The sequence below is a fragment of the Sceloporus occidentalis genome, unplaced genomic scaffold (genome assembly GCF_023333645.1).
Source record: "Sceloporus occidentalis isolate IW3139 unplaced genomic scaffold, rSceOcc1.0.p SCAF_5, whole genome shotgun sequence".
NCBI classification, from domain to species: Eukaryota; Metazoa; Chordata; class Lepidosauria; order Squamata; family Phrynosomatidae; genus Sceloporus; species Sceloporus occidentalis.
In genome coordinates this window covers 117,980,376-118,000,669 of record NW_028316985.1, presented here as the reverse complement: position 1 = coordinate 118,000,669, position 20,294 = coordinate 117,980,376, and the positions used below count along the sequence as shown (strand labels likewise).

The 20,294-nt window shown below is 39.5% G+C and overlaps 1 protein-coding gene across 4 annotated transcripts in view; it reads left to right on the top strand.

Annotated features, from left to right (window-relative positions):
- The window catches only part of SCFD2 (sec1 family domain containing 2), a 152,649-nt gene that overhangs the window by 123,502 nt on the left and 8,853 nt on the right, over positions 1-20,294 (top strand). For 3 of the 4 annotated variants that reach the window (XR_016281296.1, XR_016281295.1, XM_089525227.1), the window contains exons 6-7: positions 4,117-4,262; positions 9,013-9,147. Coding sequence is in view for 2 of the 4 variants with exons in the window: in XM_089525227.1 (XP_089381353.1) it covers positions 4,117-4,262; positions 9,013-9,147 (281 nt within the window). In the remaining 2 variants the exon portion in view is untranslated. Of the gene's footprint in view, positions 1-4,116; positions 4,263-9,012; positions 9,148-11,566; positions 11,829-20,294 lie in introns of those variants that run through there. The other variant, XM_089525228.1, reaches the window with a different exon arrangement.

Below are 20,294 nucleotides of genomic sequence, written 5' to 3'. Positions count from 1 at the left end.
GTGGTGAGACGTGGAGCGTGGAAGTAGATTTTTCAAAAAACAATCCAGCAACCTTATCTCAGCTTCAGGCACACAACCTGCCCACCAGGGCAGAGAAGGAAGGGGAAAGATCAGGCTGTTGAAAAGGGCGTTCAGCTGCCTACAAACAACAGAGCAGCCAGCTTTGAAAGGCAACTGGCACTGCTGCTCCACCCTCTCCAAGTGCAACACAGTTGTGTGAATGTATACACAGCAGCATCAGGCATGGGGAGGGTGGAGCACCAGCAGTCACAGCTGCCAGCCACCTCCTGAAGCTGGCTGCTGTGTGCCCAGTGGTGATCACTCATTCACTCTTCCTCCCAGAGTGTGAGGCTGCTGTGTGAATGTGCTCACAACAGCATCAAGCTTCAGGAAAGGGAAGGAGCAGGGATTGTGGTGCCAACTGGCTCCTAAATCTGGCTGTTTTGTGCACAGTGGTGATCACTCATCCCCCTTGTCACCCAAAGCATGGGGTTGCTGTGCAAATGTGCACATAGCAGGACTGAGCTTCAGAAGCAAGAAGGAACAATGTTCATGATGCCAACTGCCTGTCAAAGCCGGCTACTGTGTGCACAGTGGTAATCACTCATCCTTCCCTTCTTCCCAAAACATGGACCTGCTGTGTAAATGGCACACAGCAGCATTGAGCTTCAGAAGGGGGAGAGGTACAGCAGTTGTGGCCACCAACCACCTCCCAGTGCTGACTACTGTGTGCACATTGACACAGCAGTCACCTTCAGGAGCCAGTTGGCATGAGTAGCGACCATTCATCCCTCCCTTCCTCCCAAAGTGTGGGGCTGCTATGTGAATGTGCATACAGCTGCCCCAAGCTTCAGGAGAGGACCAGCACTGCATAGCCTGGCCACCAGGCATATATTCTTCGTGCTCCCCTCTCTCTGAGAAGCTCCTCAGCTATCCACTTTGTAATCCTCCAGGGAACCTTGCCCACACCTCCACTATATTCATATTTTTCTCACTTTCACAGGGGTCCTGCATCCCAAGCCCTGCAAATATGGAGGGCCAACTATAATTCAGGACTGTTCTTAAACGGGTAAAACTTGTTTACAAACTCTGGTTCAAAGTAGCTGCAGGCTCCAGCAAAGCGGTTTTGTCAGGTGGCTTTTTCTATCTTGACAAATAATTCAGAAGAACTAGGCAGTCTGAACATTTTACTATCTTTTAATGAAAATGTGTTGAGTGTTAGGAACAAGTTGGCACTATAAATGACAAAATGCTCCATGCACATATGTACAGAGCCGGGGGGTGGGTGGGGGTGAGAATGCTATTTTTATATGTCCTCCTCCTCTCAAGATGTCAGTGTAAACATTTAGATAGCTGGTATAGTGGAGGGAAGAGGGTGGAAAGAAAGGAGGAGAGGTTGCCAGCTCTTTAACATTTTTAAAATAATATCTTTGCATTGTGAAAAGTGCTTCCATAAAATCTTACATCTGGAATGGGCCAAGCTCCTGGGATACAGGAATATACCACTAAAACACCCCTGAAAAATACCCATCCAACCTCTGTTTAAAGAAATCAAAAGATGAAGAGTCCACTCTCTTTAAAGGCAGATTCTTCCACACTTGTAGTAGGGAAATGTTGTGTAGGAGAGCATAACTGTTTGATCTTGGAAGCTAAGCAAAGTCAGGCCTGGTTAGTACTAGTACAGGGAACTTCCAAGAAATAGAGTACTGTGGACCACACTTGAGAGGAAGGCAATGGCAAACCATTTCAGAGTATTCCTTGCCTAAGAACTCTGTGAAATGTATGAGGTCACCATAAATTGACAGGGAACTTGAAGGTGCATACAAAAAAGGGACCGCAGGTAGAAGAGAAATTGCCCCTTTCCTGGTTCAGGTGACAGAACTGTTTCTGTAAGTGGAACAACACAGTTGTATACTGGCTCTGTATATTCAGGATTGCAGTGTTGAGCATTTTATTGGAACATTCTGCCTGCTTAATAAAACATTTTCGTATTTATATTTACAGGTGTTATTTATTTTCTCCATCTTAAACACTAATTTTGTGGAGCAGCAAGTATCAGTATTGGGCTATGGAGTAGTTACTGTGTGAAATTACTATGGTGGTTAGTGATCTGAAACTGAAATCATCATCTTGGATTGATCCTAGTCTGTTTTGGTTTGTCAGTTTGAACAAACGTCCCTCTCCTGAGCTGGATTATATTGGTAAATAAGAAGGGAAATGTGATGAGCCTGAAGTTCATGCAGGCTTAATTTCAAAGTTTCTTTTCAGATAGTATGGGAGTTTTTTGGTGCCTTTTAATCAAGTAAATTATCAGTGTGATTCGTAACATCTGTACAAATGTGAATATATATTTCTACTAAAAAGATTCTACTGAGCATCACTCTGAGTGCAGAGTGTTCTTCAAATGAGATTATCATATGTGTACATAGGGAAATGCTCATCCTTTTAAGAAAAAAATCATGATATTCTAATATTAGCTTTCTATCATCCTTATTTCTTTTTTGATGAGCCATTTGTTATGAACTGGTATTTTTCCTGGCCTCTGATTTCATATTAAGCACTGTGCCTTTTGTGTGTGGATGCAAAACCTTTGAAAGGACTGAGTGGTTTTATGTGGTGGTCTTTCAAATGCCTGACCAATTCCTAATAATTATATTTAAAGGAAGGATCAGTATGTACTATGCCTGACAATTATTGATACGTTCAAGCTAAAATAGAGAACTGGACAGTGAACTATTGATATGAGTTCAGTTTGGCTACTGACCTTGTTGGAACATTTTTTCACCCTTAGACGTGCTCCAGTTTAACCAAATTGGTATCCGATCTTCTGGCTGCTTCTGTCTCTTCTACCTTATAAGGCAAGAATCTCATTTTGCCTGTGGGTTTATACCTGTAGTCAAGGCATGATAGCATCATGTGAACAACTCTCTGTTCATGGAATACAGTGGGACCTCAGTATCTGCGGACTTCCCATCTGAAGATTTGAGTATTCACAAACGTCAAGCCCACGCTGTCCCCAATGGCGACACATGCACGTGGCTGCGCCGCAAATAGGGATGGCTCCTGTTGTCCCTAATGTTGGCACACACCGCCACTGGGAACAATGGGGGCTGTCCCTAATGGCTATAAAAGTGTAGTGTGATAATATGTCTTGTCACAGTGAATGCCACAGTTGAAGTGAGCACTGTGTGGTTCTTCCTTTTGTGTCTCCTGAATAGTCCCATCATATGGTCCCAGTGGATGACCCAAAGTTCAGGTATTATGAGAAAGGGAGAAAAAGCTTGCTCATACCTACTTTCTCCATCCGATACATTATATACTTTGATCATGCCTCCTTCCTTGCCTTGTTTTCTAAAATAAGCAGCCTCTAAATCTGTTGCCTTTCCTCTTAAAGGACTTTCACCAGCTCTTTTCTACATTTCCCCCCATATCAACACTATACAGAGGATCCTTGGTATCCACTGGGGTTTGGTTCTAGGACCTCTTATACATAACCAAAATCCCATTATATACAATGGTGTGGTAAAATGGTGTCCCTTATATAAAATGGCAAACTGCTTTATGGAGTTTATAATTTTGGAATATTTTCAAGCAGTGGATTGTTGAATCCATGGATAAAGAATCTGTGGATAAGGAGGGGCAAGTGTACTTTTTTAAGGTTTAGTAGGCAGAACTATACACAGTATTCAAATGTGGTTGTATTATGTATTTGTCTCACTGCTGTATACTATTGGCAGTTTCATTTTAAATCCTGTTTGCAATCATGCCAAACATGGAATTCACTTTTTTTAAAAGCAGGGTACACATTGCATTGAAATTTTCATTGAATTGTGAGAAAGCTAAAGTAGTGGTTTTTGTTTCAAAATTCTCTTCAGAAGGTGAAGAAACAGTGTGAGATTTTAATAGACTTTGTCACAGAACAAGATTTATAACTACTTGTTTTAAGTTCAAAATAGTGGTTTTCTTTCTTAGCAAAGACCACCATCTGGAGGACAAAGAACTCTAAGAATATATAAATTAGCCATGCTACCCTAAGTTATTAAGTAGTTTTCTTCCAGTCATTTTCTCTTCCTCCTCCTCTCTTACACAGCAAATGTGTCTCTGTGTTATTTTCAGGCTGCGAATCTTCCCTTGACCTGACATTTCAGAAGGCCATGTTTGCTGTGAACGACATCTTTAAAGTCCTCAGGGATGTTACAAGAGCTCGAACACACATGAAACAGTTTAATTCTGTGCATATCCCAGGAAGCCATACCCAACAGGCAAGTCAATATGAGTTTTTCTTATCAGTGTACTGCATGTTACTAAATCACATTTAGTCACAGATTTTATAGTGTTCTAATGTAAATATATTCTGTTTGTCTGTATAGATGGGGTGATACAGTAAGCCTTGCCTTCAAGTACTTTCAGACATTCTTAAAAATAATTGGTTAATATGAAGTGTGCTGAATAATGGCAGCTATGAGTTTGTCATCCATCTAACATTGCTTCCAGGCTACCCCTCCATCTCAGCACAGGGGGGGGGGGGGGGAGATTGCTAGAAAGAAGGGCCATTTACAATTATTTGCTATTTGACGTTTTAATTTTTTTTAATTTGTTGTCTGTTTTATTGAACCCTTTCCTGTATTGTTATGTATTATTTATATGTATTATGCTACTATTTCTTAGATTGTACGCCATGGGCAGGTTTACTCTTATCTATTTTATTGTTTGCATGTACAGCGCTGTGGAAATCTACAACGCTATATAAATAAAGCATAATAATAATCAAATACTCTTTGATGACAGTACCATTGCCATTTGCCTTATAGAGTCGGCCCTTTTTATACACGGATTTAAGCATCCATGGTTTGAAAATGTTCAAAAAAAAGTATAAATTTCAAATATCAAACCTTGATTTTCCATTTTTTATAAGGGACATCATTTTGCTATATCATTATATTTAATGGGACTTGAGCATCCATGGATTTTGTTATAAATGGGGGATCGTGGAACCAAACCCCAGCATATAACAAAGGTCCACTGTATCTTATATGTTACCAGCAAATATGGATGTTCCTTCTACACTGGGGATGCAAGAAGTGGGGGGAGGAATAATTATGTATACCAAATTTGGTGTATACCACAGAAAGAATGTACAATTAATGTCTATTGTATCATATTTTTTTGGGAGGGGGTCTTATAAAATGTAAAAAAAAAGTATGATTTGGATGGCATGTTTTCATTTTCTTTGTAACAGCATAGAAATATATTTGACATCATAAATTACTGGACATAGAGGGAAAGCATTTAAAGGCTATGATTGCTTTAGAAAATAATTTTCTCAAAATTGTTGTGTTTGAGTGCTTAGGTGCTCATTTATTTTACTTTCTTTTTAAAAAATCTATGGTAAGTGGCACTTCCATTTATCATTTCCACAGCATGACTTCTCCATGTGTTTTCTTAGAAAACTGAAGAGAGGCATTCCTGGAATAGTGCCATAATGAAATATTGCTTTCCACAAATGGAACACGTTAATTAATTTTTGTAGATTGTCATACTTACTATTGAAATGGTTGTCATTCACTGTTTATTGCCTATAGTAATTGTACCGATGAAATAAATTTTATCATCTAAATGAGTTAGAGTTTTCACATAAAGCAGTGCTTCTTTTTTAAAATGTTTGTTAATCTTCAATACAAACAAACGAAGAACAAGATAATGAATATATGAAAAAGTAAAAAAAGAAAAAAGAAAAATAGAAGATAACAAAAACCAAGAAGAAGAAAAAGACTGTGCATATAGTCTATGTGCATAACCAGCTGTATGCTACATTATATAAAGTAAGCTAAAATTGAAACATACAAAAACACTGATCTCATATAACAGTAAACACAACCTAACTAAACATTAACTAAAACACAAAAGAACTCTCACCCCCTCAACACTAATTTTAATGGGTGGGATGAAAATGACAAGTACATTATTCTCCAGTTACATATCAGACTAAACTAAACTTACTAGAATTAACCACAGATTTTTACATCATTAGATTTATTATTGTTCAAAACATCCATAAATGGTTTCCCACCTTTCAGAAACTCTTCAACTGACTTAGGGCCAAAAGAGATGGCCCACTAAAGCCGGCTTCTAGCTGGCTTGGGGAGGTGGCATTCAGACATGTCATACCCACAAGTCACCCGGAAGCCATGCCAGCAATTACCCATCGGCCAGCTTCTGGGTGACTTGGGGGTGTGGTGTTTAGATGCCATTCACCCCAGAGCCAGTGAAAAGAGGCAGCTTTTTTCCACCCCAAATAGGAGCAGATCTTTTTTGCTCCTATATGAGACAGAAGCTGGCTGAATTGGGGCTGGCATCTGTTTGCCACAGACATGATTCAGCCTGAATGGGGCGGCTCCAAGCCGCCCCGATCAGGACCTTCTGTTTCGGCCCTTAATCTCTTTAAAGTTCACATTAACTTTATTTTGGACAAGTTCACATTATTTTGGACAAACTCTGCAACCTTAGCAGTTCATTCTTCCATGTCAGTGTTTCAGTCTGTTTCCATGTTTGGGCAAGCAGTGTTCTTGCAGCTGTTAACATATATTGAAGAAGTAGTCCATATTTACTATCCAATTCTCTGTCAGTAATGCTCAGCAAAAACATTTCTGGTGAAACTGCAGAATCTATCTTTAATTTATTTTTTAAATTAATATGTAAATCTTATACCAATAATCTTTTGCCTTCTTACAAGTCCAGCACATATTAAAAAAGATTATTTATTGTCTTGACAACCCCGACATTGGTTTGAAGTATTGGCAGACATTTTTGATAACTTATCTGGAATTAAATGCTATCTGTACATTATCTTGTACATATTTTCTAATAAATTACTACACAAAGATTTTTTTCTGTCTTTAGTTTTCCTATACATCCATTTGTACATTATGCCCAGCATTTTGGGCCCACCTTATCATATTATCTTTTATAGGTTCATCTTCTGTCTTTAATTACAAAAGTCATTTGTATTCTTTTTAAATTACATGATTACCATCCTTATACAGTTCTAGGTAAAAATCATTTTCTCCAATCTATATTTCTATATTTCTTTTATCTTGTTTAAATCTTTCCTTAAGCTGAAGATAAGGAAACCAATTAAGTTCTTTCACTTTGTTAAGGAGCCTGTCCCTTGATTTAACCCCCAAGTGTCATATTAAAAGTACAAAACATCATAATAAGACAAAAAATTCTGATTTATAATCCATTCTTTCCTTTAAAAATAAGGTTATTGTAGAGAGGTGGCTAATATTATCTCAGGAAAAAAAATCTTTGCTTGTATTTATACCAAACTAGGAAAAGAGCCTTTCTGAGACAATCACTTTTAAATCCAGCATACCAAAGATAACAACACCACGCAAATCTTAACTCATAACTCTCAAGTTCCAAAGCTCTTTCATTTCTAAATAAAATCAATTATTTCAACAACCCAAAATAACAGGCCTCATAATAAAATTTGATATTAGGAAATCCCAGACCACCCCTTTCTTTAGCATCATACAATGTTTTAAATTTTATTCTGGGTTTCTTTGCCTGCCAGAAAAATCTGGAAATATCTCTCTGCCATTGCACAAATGATATTCTATTTGTTATTATGGGGATCATTTGAAAGTAAAATAGAAATCTTGGCAAGGTATTTGCTTTTATTACTGCAGTCCTCCCCATAAGGGATAAATTTAAGTTTCCCCATTGTTCTAAATCATTTTTAATTTATTTCCAATTATTTTCATAGTTATTTTGAAATAATACACATAGAATCATAAGAGTTTGAAGACACCACAAGGGCCATCCAGTCCAACCTCCTGCTATGCAGGAAAACACAATCATAGCTCTCCTGATAGATGGCCATCCAGCCTCTATTTAAAAACCTCCAAAGAAGGAGACCCCACTACACTCCAAGGCAGCATATTCCACTGTCCTCTCAGTGTCAGGAAGTTCTTCCTTATATCTTTTCTTCTAGTTTGAATCCATTACTCTGTGTTCTATTCTCTGGAGCAGCAAAAAACAAGCTTTCTCCATCTTAAATATGACATCCTTTCAAATATTTCAACATGGCTATCATGCTACCTCTTAACCTTTTCTTTCCAAGTTAAACACACCCAGCTTTCTAAGCTGCTCCTTATAGGGCATGATTTCCAGATCAGTCACAATTTTGGTCACCCTCCTCTGGACATGTTCCAGCTTTTCAATATGCCTCTTGAATTTTGGTGCCCAGAACTGTACACAGTATTCCAGGTAAGGTCTGACCAAAGCAGAATAGAGTGTCACTATTACATGCCTAGATCCATTGGTCTCAGTTAATGCTAAAACTGCTCACTTATGTTTGTCAAAATCCTGTAGGCCTCAAAATTATCATCTGATGATATTATATTTGCTGTCATTACCACAATGAGGCACTTATCCATCAGTGATAGATCCGTGCCTCCAAAGTCATGATGACTCTAAAGTTGTGCAAGGCTGGGAGCAGATCATTGATGGCCTTTGATGGTAATTGATGGCAAAGCCAGAAAGAGTGACAGAACCAAGAACTTCCCATGTGCAGTTTTCTATGCAATTCTCTTCTACTTCCTTTGGAATTTTCAAATTATATTAAAATTTCACTCAACTTGAAATAGAGGGGTTTATAATTTTAGACTTCAATATCTGCATTTTTGTACAGTAGGTGTGAATGCACAAACTGATATTTGTACAATCCAGTTTTAAGTAGTAAATAGCCAAATCATTTTCAGGTGTAGGCAACAAGATAAAACAGAATTAGCTTGCTTCAAGTAGAGGCACAGTATTGAAACTCTTTTGTATGTTTTTTCCCTCCCTCTCTTCCCTTTTGTGTGTTCACTATCTCCTTCAGTCAACAAGAACTATTTGTCCTTTTAATTTTAATAATTATCATTATGGCTATAAAAATATCCCATGCAGAGAATTCTACAAGTATATTCTGCCCTCTTAACTTATTTTCAGTGTATTCCTTTTTTGCAGGCCTCTTATAAACCATTGTTGAAGCAAGTGGTGGAAGAAGTATATAATCCTGATCGGCCTGACCCTGTTGATATTGAACATATGTCTTCAGGACTCACAGATCTTCTGAAGACAGGATTTAGTATGTTTATGAAGGTAAAGTTACTCTCCAAATATTAATAATTATACATATAAAAATAGAGGGCCTTTGGTAAGAAGAAGCCAGTCCGTAGAATATACAGTGTGCCCGCATCATACACGCTGTGGGCATGAGAATGGATCCCCCGCGTAAAGTAAGGGCACACTGTATTTCTCTCACAGGGAATGTTCTGTGTTCATAGGTAAAACAGCAAAAAGATTTATTGATAATATGTGTAACATAGCAGTTTTGCCTTATACTGACAGAGGAAGTGGGGCAGTTTCCTTGTGGAGCAGCCCTCACATCCATTTGTTGTTAACTGCCCTCGAGTAGATCTCAGCTCATGGCGACCCTATGGATGAGACATCTCCAAGACCCTCTTTCCTCCACTGCTCTGCTTAATTCATTTGAGATATGGTGCTGGAGAAAAGTTCTGCAGATATCACGGATGATTAAAAAGACAAACAAATAGGCGCAAGAGCAAATCAAATCTCAATTTTTCCTAGAAGCCAAGATGACTAAATTGAGGCTGTTGTACTTTGGCCACATCGTGAGAAGACACGACTCACTAGAAAAGGTGATAATGCTTGGAAAGATAGAGGGCAGTAGAAAGAGAGGAAAACCACACACCAGATGGATAGACTTAATCAAAGAGGTAAAAGGTAAAGGTATTCCCCTTTGACAAGGATGTCAAGTCATGTCCGACTGGGGTGGTTCTGTTATTCTGTTACTAAGCCAAAAAGTCAGCATAGTCAAAGACCATTCTGTAAGTCGTGTGGTCAGCATGACTGCACAGAGAGTTGTTACCTTCCCACCAAAGTGGTACCTGTTTATCTACTAGTATTTGCATGCTTTCAAATTGCTAGGTTGGCAGAAGCTGAGACTAGTGATGGGAGCTCAGCCCATCATACATCACTTGGGCCTTGAGCTACCAACCTGCCAATCATGCAGTCAATAGAATCAGTGTTCCCAAGTCTGCAGGAACTGAGCAGTCTGTTGAGGACAGGGAGTCTTGGAGATGCCTCATTCACAGGGTTGCCACAGGTCAGAATTGACTCATTAACAACAACTGTTACAATAATTTGCAGATGTAAGAGGAGATGTGTTGCAAGTGGCAGATGGGACTAGAGCAGTGGTTCCCAACCTTCCTGATGCCGCGACCCTTTAATACAGTTCCTCATGTTGTGGTGACCCAAACCCATGAAATTATTTTCATTGCTACTTCATAACTGTAATTAAATAGGTGTTTTCCAATGGTCTTAGGCGACCCCCATGAAAGGGTCATTTGACCCCCAAAGGGGTCCCGACCCACAGGTTGGGAACCACTGGACTAGAGGGTGATTTTTCCTGCAAAGACCTCTCATCATTCTGGTTCTTATTTCATGAACAAACATGCACCCACAAAGCTGTTATTTTCAAAAAGTTCTATGAAATAATATTGATGGGTTAAATATTATTTTACACTTAAAAGCAGGAGAAAACATTTCCCAAACAGCAAAAAATTGCTATTTTAAAAAATCTGCAGACATGTTATAGGGGAATTAGAGAGTGTTCATTAATACAAATAAGCCCACCCTGCTAAAGGCAGGTAGGGAAGAGGCAGAGTACCTTGTCCATCCATTCCCCACCATCCCATTACATTTCTGTGCTTAGTTTGGTGGCACCAGCTTCTCACACCCTTCTGGGTACAGAGAACAGCCGCTTCCTCTCTCAGCTTATAGTTTCTGTTCTGAACAGGGGGAAAGCCAGAGGGATGCACCCCTTTTCCTCCAGCCCCACTCACTTGTTTGCATGGAATTCTAACCAGGCACATGCAGAAATATAATGCTCTCTATGACATCAGCTGGGTAACTGGAAGCCACCCTGAATGCACAGTGATAACAAAAGAAGTAGGGTATAAGTACAAATATTATTTATTATTTGCGGATTTACTGTATCTCCTGTTTGTGATAATTTGTAACAGTTCTCTGATTATTTAGAGATGAAGGAAATAGCTTATTAAACTATTTTAATTTTCAAGTCTTAATAACACTAAAACTTTCCTGACTTAGGAGCCAAATTTCTCAATGTAGTTGCATATTAGAGGAAAACATTTTGCTGTGCCCACACATAATTCGACTTACCACAGATGGAGGCTGTCTGTCTCTCTTTCTGACTGTCTCTCGTGTTTATACTCCACTCTACAGCTGGAAAGGCTCGGAAAGAGTTTATATGTTAATTATAAATAAACAAGACATTCCTTTCCCTCAGACTTACTGATCTAAAAAGACATAGTACAAAAGCCAAAGGAATGGGCAAGGAAAAACAAGAAAACTTAAGTGCAGATTCTTTGTTATGAAGTTCCTTAAAAGACAATTGACTACACAAATGCTTTCGAACTGCTAGGTTGGTAGAAGCTGGGACTAGTGCATTTGAAGATGGAAACTTTCTTTTCAGGGATCACTGCAATTCATGAAGGACTTCTGCAGAGGATCTCAGAGCCCGGGCCAGTTCATACTGGGAGATATATGGTCTGATGTATAGCATAGACCCAAGCCATATAGGGCTTTATAAGACATAACCAGCACTTTGAAACAAACTGGCAGCCAATGGAGCTGTTTCAACAGGGACGTTGTGTGGTCTCTGTAACCTGCCCCAGTTAACAGCCTGGCTGCAGCTCTTTGAACCAGCAGATGTTTCCGAACACTTGGAAGCCTCCAAGTCCACATGTAAGTCCAGGAGTACCCCCAAACTGCAAACTTGTGTCTACAGAGGGAGTGTGACCCCATCTAACACAGGCTGTATCCCCATTCCCTGATCTGCCTTCCAACTGACCAGGAGCACCTCCATCTTGTCTGGATTAAGTTTCAACTTGTTTGCCCTCATCCAGTCCATTTCTGGGGTCATTCCCACTTGTAGTTTGAAGCGAATCCTGATTCGCTCTCGCTGCCTTTTGCAATTCGATTCCAAAAGGATCCTCATTCTCACCTCTATGAAATCGGTTCTATTTGTGACTCGGTTGTTGTTCCCACTAGTTGCCCAGTTTCAAAAGACATGTCAATTATTGTGACATAGGCAGCCCAGACTTACAAGCCTTGGGGGTGGGGGCTGAAATGTAGAGCATGTCCTGGAAAAGGAGGACCCACGGGCTCAATCCAAGCATGGCAGGGAGGGGGACCCCCAGGGATCCTCTCCGGACCCGTGCCATGCTTGGCTTGCTGGATCCAAGCATGGCAAGGGGCAAGGGGGACCCCAGGGGTCCTCTCCGGGCCTGTGCCATGCTTGGATGTAGATCAAAAGGTCGATCTTTTGGCTGAATAAGACCAACTTGCTAAGTAAATGTTGAAGTAATCTTTGTAGCAAGCCTACAATAATACCTCTGCATTCATGATGGTTTCTGTTAGCACAGAATTTTGAGAACTAAAATCATAGTGAATATGGGAGGGGAAGGACAAGAAGGAGCAAGTCACACTCTCTCAGCTGAAGGGGGAGGAGGCGGAGGAGACAGAGAAGGGCCCAGGAGCTCTCTGGCCAGGCTCCCCGGTGAGGCTGTCGAAGGTGGGTTGGGGCTGGGGGCCTGGAGGGGGCAGGGGCTGGAGCAAGGGGGAGGAAGAAGGAGGCAGGAGGATGGCAATGGAGCAATGTCAGGGGTGGGGAAATGGAGGCCAGACTGGGGAACAAGGCAGGAAGATGAAGATGGGTTTTTGGTTTTTGTTTTACATTAAATTGAATGCATAATCAGTTGATTGCTTTAGCAACTACATGCCTTTTCAAGTAGTTGCAAAAGCTATCAATTGAATATGTGTTCAATTTAATTTTGTTAAAAAAGTACAACAGCAGATTGAGAGTGGGGAAATGGTGGATCTGTCAAAAACTGAGGAGGGATGGTAAACACCCTTCTGCCATCCCCCCCCCCCCCCAGAATGAATCGATTCTGATCTGTCGTTCCCACATATGGAACTTGCTTCAGAATCGATTTTTCTCAAAAGAACTTTTTTGAAGTACTCTTTGAAAACACTGGGTTTTTTGCCTTTGCCTCACTTCATCATGACAGGATTCGATCACATCGTGACAGAAACCGGTTTCAAATGGGAACTAAGGGTCTTTTACAGCTAATGACACTTCGCTGTATTTCATAGTAGGAATGAGCCCATTGATGACAGACACTAGTTTAGGACCAGGACAGCCTCCTTGGATTTGGTTGGAAAGGAGTAGTAAAGTTGAGCGGCATCTGCATATTGATGACACTGCACTCTCAGGTCATAAAAAAGTTCCCAGTCCCTGTTTGTAATCCCTTCCAAATGTAATCTCTTCAAAAACAAGTTGACACCATTTACCCAGAGAGACAAACCACTCGCTAGGCATTCCTTCATCTTGTCTGCTCTGGGTTGAGCTTCAGTTCATCAGAAATCATCCAGCAAACTCTCATGGCCATGCTCTGATTTAGCACTTCCACTACCTCACCTATGGCTGATTTAAAAGAGACATAGAACTATCTGTCATCTTCATATAATTGCCACTACATTCTAAATCAGGGGTAGGCAACCTGCGGCCCGGCGAGGCCTTGGGACCGGCCCCAGCCTGGTCCTGCCGCCGATTGCCGCCAGGGCCTTTGGCCTCTCGCACAAGGGAGCATGGTGGGGCAATTGTCTATAGAAGCCTCAGAAACATGCATTTATCTTAACATTTTTTAAAAAATCAGCAAATTTTTTCGCGTGTTCTCCATTTTCTTAAAAAAGTGTCCTCCATTTGAAAATTTTGTCCTACATTTGTCCCAGTTTATTTATTTATTTATTTATTTATTTATTTAAAAAAAATTATTTAATTATTTATTTTTTGGCTTCGGCCCCCCAGTTGTCTGAGGGACAGCAACCCGGCCCCCGGCTCAAAAAGGTTGCCTACCCCTGTTCTAAATCTTCTGATTACCTCACTCAGTGTTTTCATGTTAAAAAGCATGTAACATAAGGTGGAGCCTTATAGGGCCTCAAGATAGGTTCAAGCAAAAATCCCCCAGCATCACCTATAGGAGATAGCCATCCACATATGAGCAAAATCACCACAAAGCTATATCAGCACACTTGAATCAGAAAACCTTTTCATAAGGATACTTTGGTTAATAGTTTCAAAAGGCACTGAAAGCTCCAGGAGAAACAGAAGGTCATCCCATAGGCCAACCAAAGCCAGGCCTTACCAGTTGAAATAGATCTAGAATGGGGTGATATTCATGCAGCCCTTCAGATGTTGTTGGACTACAATTTCCAGCACCCCTAGGCAGTAGAGCCACTGATGATGTATGCTGGGTGTTGCATCTGGAGGACCACTTGATTCTTCCTCCTGATCTAGAACATCAGTTTCATTCAAGTGTGACTGGGTATTAGCCACTGCCCATACCAGGAAGATGATATTGACCACCAGCCTATATTAATTCTGATCTCTTGTGTCCATGATTTTTCACCATGGAAGTGGTCTCACTGCCACTTCCTTTACAGACACTAAACCCATTTCCTCTCATAAAGGAGAGATTTATAACCTCCTGGACCCCAGCCAATCATCTTCTCCCTGGTACATTTAGTAAGTAATATGGAGTCAGAGCCAAGCAAATAGACATTTGGATGAACTCTACTGATTATCTTATTGACCTTATTCATATAGTTGAACCACAAAATCATCAAACATAATCCGGCAATATGGTACCCTAGACACTTTTCCAGACTAATTGGCATGAACTGTGTGATCTGTGAAAGAAAAGAGCAATTGTGTCCTCAGAATGTTCTTTGAGCTCATCCCAGCATGCTGCCAACATTTCTTTCAGATTTCCCACTGTGATAGAACCACAGAGTTTCTGAACCACTCAGAAAAGCTCACCTGGATAATACTGAGAAAGTGCAGTGGTACTGGACAAAAATACATTCTTTGCTTTCATTACTTCCACAAAGTAAGATCTGGAGTGGTCAATGGGCACTATTAGAGGGGAAACTGTTCTGACCTTCCCAGAATTATCTAGAATCTAGTAGCTTCTGGGGTAGATCATCCTAATTGGTCCTACAGAAAAGAATTGTGTATGGTTCATGTTCCTTTGCTTCTTATGCTGCTGAATCAGGACCACCAGTCTCTCATTCTCTCTCTCTGTAGTCTGGCATGAAGGGACATCAAGGAAAAATGGGAAAGGAAACAGTTGTCATTATTTTATCTCCTTTCCTGCCACCACAGTCACTATCAGTGCCAGCCATCTTTGGTCAAGAGATTAATGTGAAATGAAAGCTCAGCACAGAACACAGATAGAATTGCTCACTAGCTGCTGATGTAGATCAAAAGGTCAATCTTTTGGCTGACTAAGACCAACTTGCTATGTAAATGTTGAGGCAACATTAGTAACAAGCCTACAGTAATACCTCTGCATTCATGAAGATTTCTGCTAGCACAGAATTTTGAGAACTAAAATCATAGTGAATATTTTGTGTGTGTTGCCTTGGAATATTCAGAGATGGTTTTACCATTTTTTTCCTCTGAAATTCAATGTATCCTTGATATCCTCCGGGGTTTGGGTCCAGGACCTGCTGTGGATATCAAAATCCACAGCTGCTCAAATCCTATTATATACAATGGCTTAGTAAAAGTGTGTCCTTTATATAAAATGGCACAAATTAAGGTTTGTTTTTTAAACTTTTTTTTTAAAAAATCAAGCCATGGATACAGAGGGCCAACTGTAAAGTCTACAGTACCTGGTATTCATTGTTGGTACAACTATTTCAACAAGGGCTGACCCTGCTTAATTTCCAAGACCAGATTTGATCTGGTGCCTTGTAGTTAATCTTAATTATGGTTAATGGAAGCAAACCAACTTCATAAACTATGGTTTGAAACTGCTTTTTTAAAAATTATTCTTGACTTTTTCTCTGGCATCTGATTGGTGAAAACATTGTGCTGAGCTATGTCTGACTTAGTTCACTCTGAGCAGATGGAGCTACTGCTGTAGCATATTTCACAGCAGTAGGGGATCCTCTGTCCACTAAAATTCTTCATCTCAGATAGTTTTTCAGGTAATTTAAATTATGAAATTAATTTCAGTAACTAACGGAATTGTTAAATGAAGGGATTCAATACCACAAGATGTGGTGATGACAATTGACCATTATATCTCTGAATGAAGGATTGGTTTATGACAGCTATATCAGCAGAACCTCTGAGTAAATACTCAGCACTGTTGGATGGTGGGAAGCAGCAAAAGATGGAAATTCGAGTCCAGTGGTATTTGAAGAATGGCTGTTCCAAACATAATTTTGGACTGGGTAAATTTTGGTAATATCTAACAAGATTATTCCCTTCAGCACAGAAATTTCATACCACATTACAATTTGCACCTGTACTTTCCACCCAGCACTAATTTTTAATTTTTTTTATTGTATTTTTGTTGCCCTTCCTTGAAGAACCTCAAGATGGCACATATTGTCATTGCATATATACAGTCACTTTACCACCCAAAATACCCTTGGGAGATTATGCTGGAAATACAGAATCAGGGAGCCCAGCACACTGTGCTTTGCATGCTGAGGCATTACATTTCTTATAAAACACACATGGTCAAAGAAATTGGCACGATGTGCACAACAAGAGAGATGGAAATTCCTCTGAGTAGCCAATCTCATTAGACAGAAAATTCTATTGCAACCTCAGCTATGATAATAGGTTTATAAAAGCTTGCCATCAAGAATTCCAATTTAGTCTTTCAGCATGGAACTTTGCTGTAATGAGCCACATGGCATGAATATCTTCAAAACAGAAAACCATGTGTAGTTGCATGGATTATACCCAAAACAACAATCATACCCCATGTCCTTACACCATTAATTCATATAGATATTGTTACAACCTCCCCACAGGTCCAAAAAATCCCATATTGTAAAACCAAAAAGTTCCAAAATGCTGTTTTGTGACAGTTTCAATTGAAAACTTGCATATCTAACCTGACTGCATTTTAATACGCATTTCTGAAATTGATAGTTTGACTCTTAGATCTTCCGAAAGGTATTCATAATTTTATGTGTATATATAAAAATGTTACAAGCTTGCTTTCCTTTTGGTTAAGGAAGGTATATCTTTGAGATAATTCTATAGCAGTATGATCATAACAATATATCTTATTCATTTAAATACTGTGTATTATAGAATCACCGTCTAACCATGAATATTAACATTGTTTTATAAAGCAATCCTTAGACTGCAACCCCTGTACCCACTTACTTGCAAGTAAGTCCCATTGAACTCAGTGAAATCTACTACGGAGTAATTATGCACAGGACTGTGCTATTATTCACCATATAATGCTGTAAACAAAAGGCATTTGGACATTAATATATATTTTTTCCTACATGCGAGAATGGATAACCTCAAAGTATTCCACCCTGCTAGGCAAGATCACATGAGATTTTGCACATTCTTTAACAATTCTTTGCCCTTTAGGACTTGTGAAAAAAATTATGGAAAAACCTTGATGTCTGTACAAAATAAATCCTACATTTTCTACAGAAAACAGTGCAGTTGGTATAGAGTAGACTATTGTGGTTTTTTTTTAATATATATATATATATATATATATATATATATATATATATACATACACAAAAGTGTTGAGCTTTTTGTATTTTTTATTATTCCCCCTCCTCCCCAAAAAAGTCCCAAATTATGAAAAATCTCAAAGTAGTGGTCTGTATTCTCAATGGAGTATCTCACTGTGAAGATACTGTTTCTAATAGAAGATGAGAATATTTCTGAGCTTACTTTACATCCTTGGTTCATGGTAATTGAGAAGTTCAGAACTTCATGCAGTGTTGAAATAACGTGACCATTGTTGTTATAGAGTAGGACATTTGCACAAAAAAGTACTTTGATGGGGCTAGTAGAAGTAGAATAAAGTCTCCTTCCACCATATGTTGCCTGATGACAAAAGTTAATTAGATTGACGACTTAAACCCAACTGATTTCCATAGTTCCTATGCAGATATACTTCCATTAACAAATCAGATGTGTTCCCAGGTATTACTTCTCTAACAGCTGGTAAAACAGGCTAATCTACTCTCCACTTTTCTTTCCATTGTACTGTTCCCAAATGGTCAGCAAGGGATTCTAGAGGCAGCTACTGTTTGCTTAGTGTGTTGTAGGCAGGCACACACAACTACAGTGTCCTAGGGTAGGATCCTATTTTTTCATAACTTAAGCTTTATTGCATTGTTTACTCTAGACATAATGACGCAACCTGGCATCAAAATTCTGGGTTTCACCAATCCTTTGCTATCCTCCCAATGTTAATGTTGCTCCAGCTAGACAGAGGAAAAGAAAAAACTGGGGGCTGGGAGGGTGTCAAAAATTTTTGTGAAAAGACACATTTTTGTCAGAGTCTTTGTTAACTGTGCTGTGTCTGTGATTATGTTTGGATCCAGCACATTCCCACAGAAGCTGATCAACCCCACCAGCCTTTTGTCAAGAAGGTAACAGTCAAGGCCTCATTTAGCCCAAGAAGGTCTGGTTGTTGATCCATAGAAGAAGATACTTTAACACTAGTTCTTAGCTGCCAGTATTTGTGTTTATAATCAATGTAGGTATTTATTCTTATGCTCATATCAACTGCCTATATAAATAACTGAAAAGTACAGTGGTTAATGTTGCTGTACTGTTCATCAATTCTGGAGTCTTATTTGATCTACTTTTCAATGTGGCTGCTGAGACCTTTGGTGAACCCTGCACGTTTATTTGTAATGCAGCAAGAACTTGGTTTTGCTGGGACAAACAATGCTGTCATTCCACATGTTGTTTTGGAGTAGAAGTGGAACAGAAGGCAGGAAGAAGACAACTGATTTCCTTTGGAATCTTGTTATACTGGGAAAATAGAAAGCATTGTGTACCAGACAGAAGGACAAGTCTGAACATTGAATCCGTCATCATTTGAGGCATATCTCTATATTTCAGATCACATTTGTTTTGTGTTGTTCTCATAGTTTTGTCTCTCTCTTTCTTGAAGAGTTTGGAGTAATGTGCAGCCCAAGTCTACGCAGTCTTGTTTAAGCCCATTGAAATCACTGGACTTTGGTATGTTTAAATCAGTAAGGAGATGTGCAGCCCAGCAAGAAAAGCCGGTCTGGGGACGGAGTTGGGGTGTAGTGTCCATATGACACATGCCCCGGCTCTGCCCACAAGCCGGCATGATACCACGTGCCACACCACACAGCATGCAGCATCAATGGTATCAAAGGCCGCTGAGAGGTCCAAGAACACCAACAGGGTCACATTTCCTGTCGATGCCCAGATGGAGATCATTGACCAAGGCGATCAAGGCAGTCTCCACTCCGTATCCTGACCTGAAGCCATATCCTGACCTGAAACAATACAATTGTAGGAAAAAAATGTTACCTGTAAATACCCCCAGAATAAAACATTGAAAATTCTAACATGAATCTCCACTAAACTGGGATCTTGGACAATTTTGTCTTTCAGCATGAGCTATTTCAAGGGTTTGTTAAGAATGTAAATTAAGGCAAGGATAGATTTTAGTTTGGTTTGAGCCTTTAGAATAGATGAGAAGGAAACATATAATTTAATATAATATAACATATGTCAATTAATACACTGTATTTTTCTTTTTAAAGTAATAAAATTTAATTTAAAAAAAGAAAGAAAAGGAAACTGCTAAACCAGTGAGTAAAAGCACAATGAATGTTTTGCCAATAAATATAAATAAAAAAGACAGTGTTGGGGGGGGGGGGGGGAGAAAAAGAGAGACTCGGAGAGAGAGGAAGGAAGAGCATCACCTACACACTATCTGTCTGCTCCCCCCTTCTCTGTTGGTGGCCATTATCTGATTGCCAATTAACCATGCAAATTTTAAACTCTCTCTGAGTTCAAGAGCTCTGCACCTGGATAGACCACTTGACTGAGATGTCTATCTTAAGGAAAACAACTTCATTGTGAGGCAAAAAGAGCTCCTACTAATCTTTCTTCTTCTTAAGAAGATTTTTTTTTTAAAAAAAGCATATTAGGACTGTGACACAGTCTAGACTTAAAGCTCAATGGTCTGAATGAAGATGACTGCAATAGAGAACAAAATATGGAGTTTGTATCAGATAACCAAAGCTAAGAAGGTTAAATTAACCTATGGATTTGTTTGGTTTGATATTTAAATTTAATGAAGGTA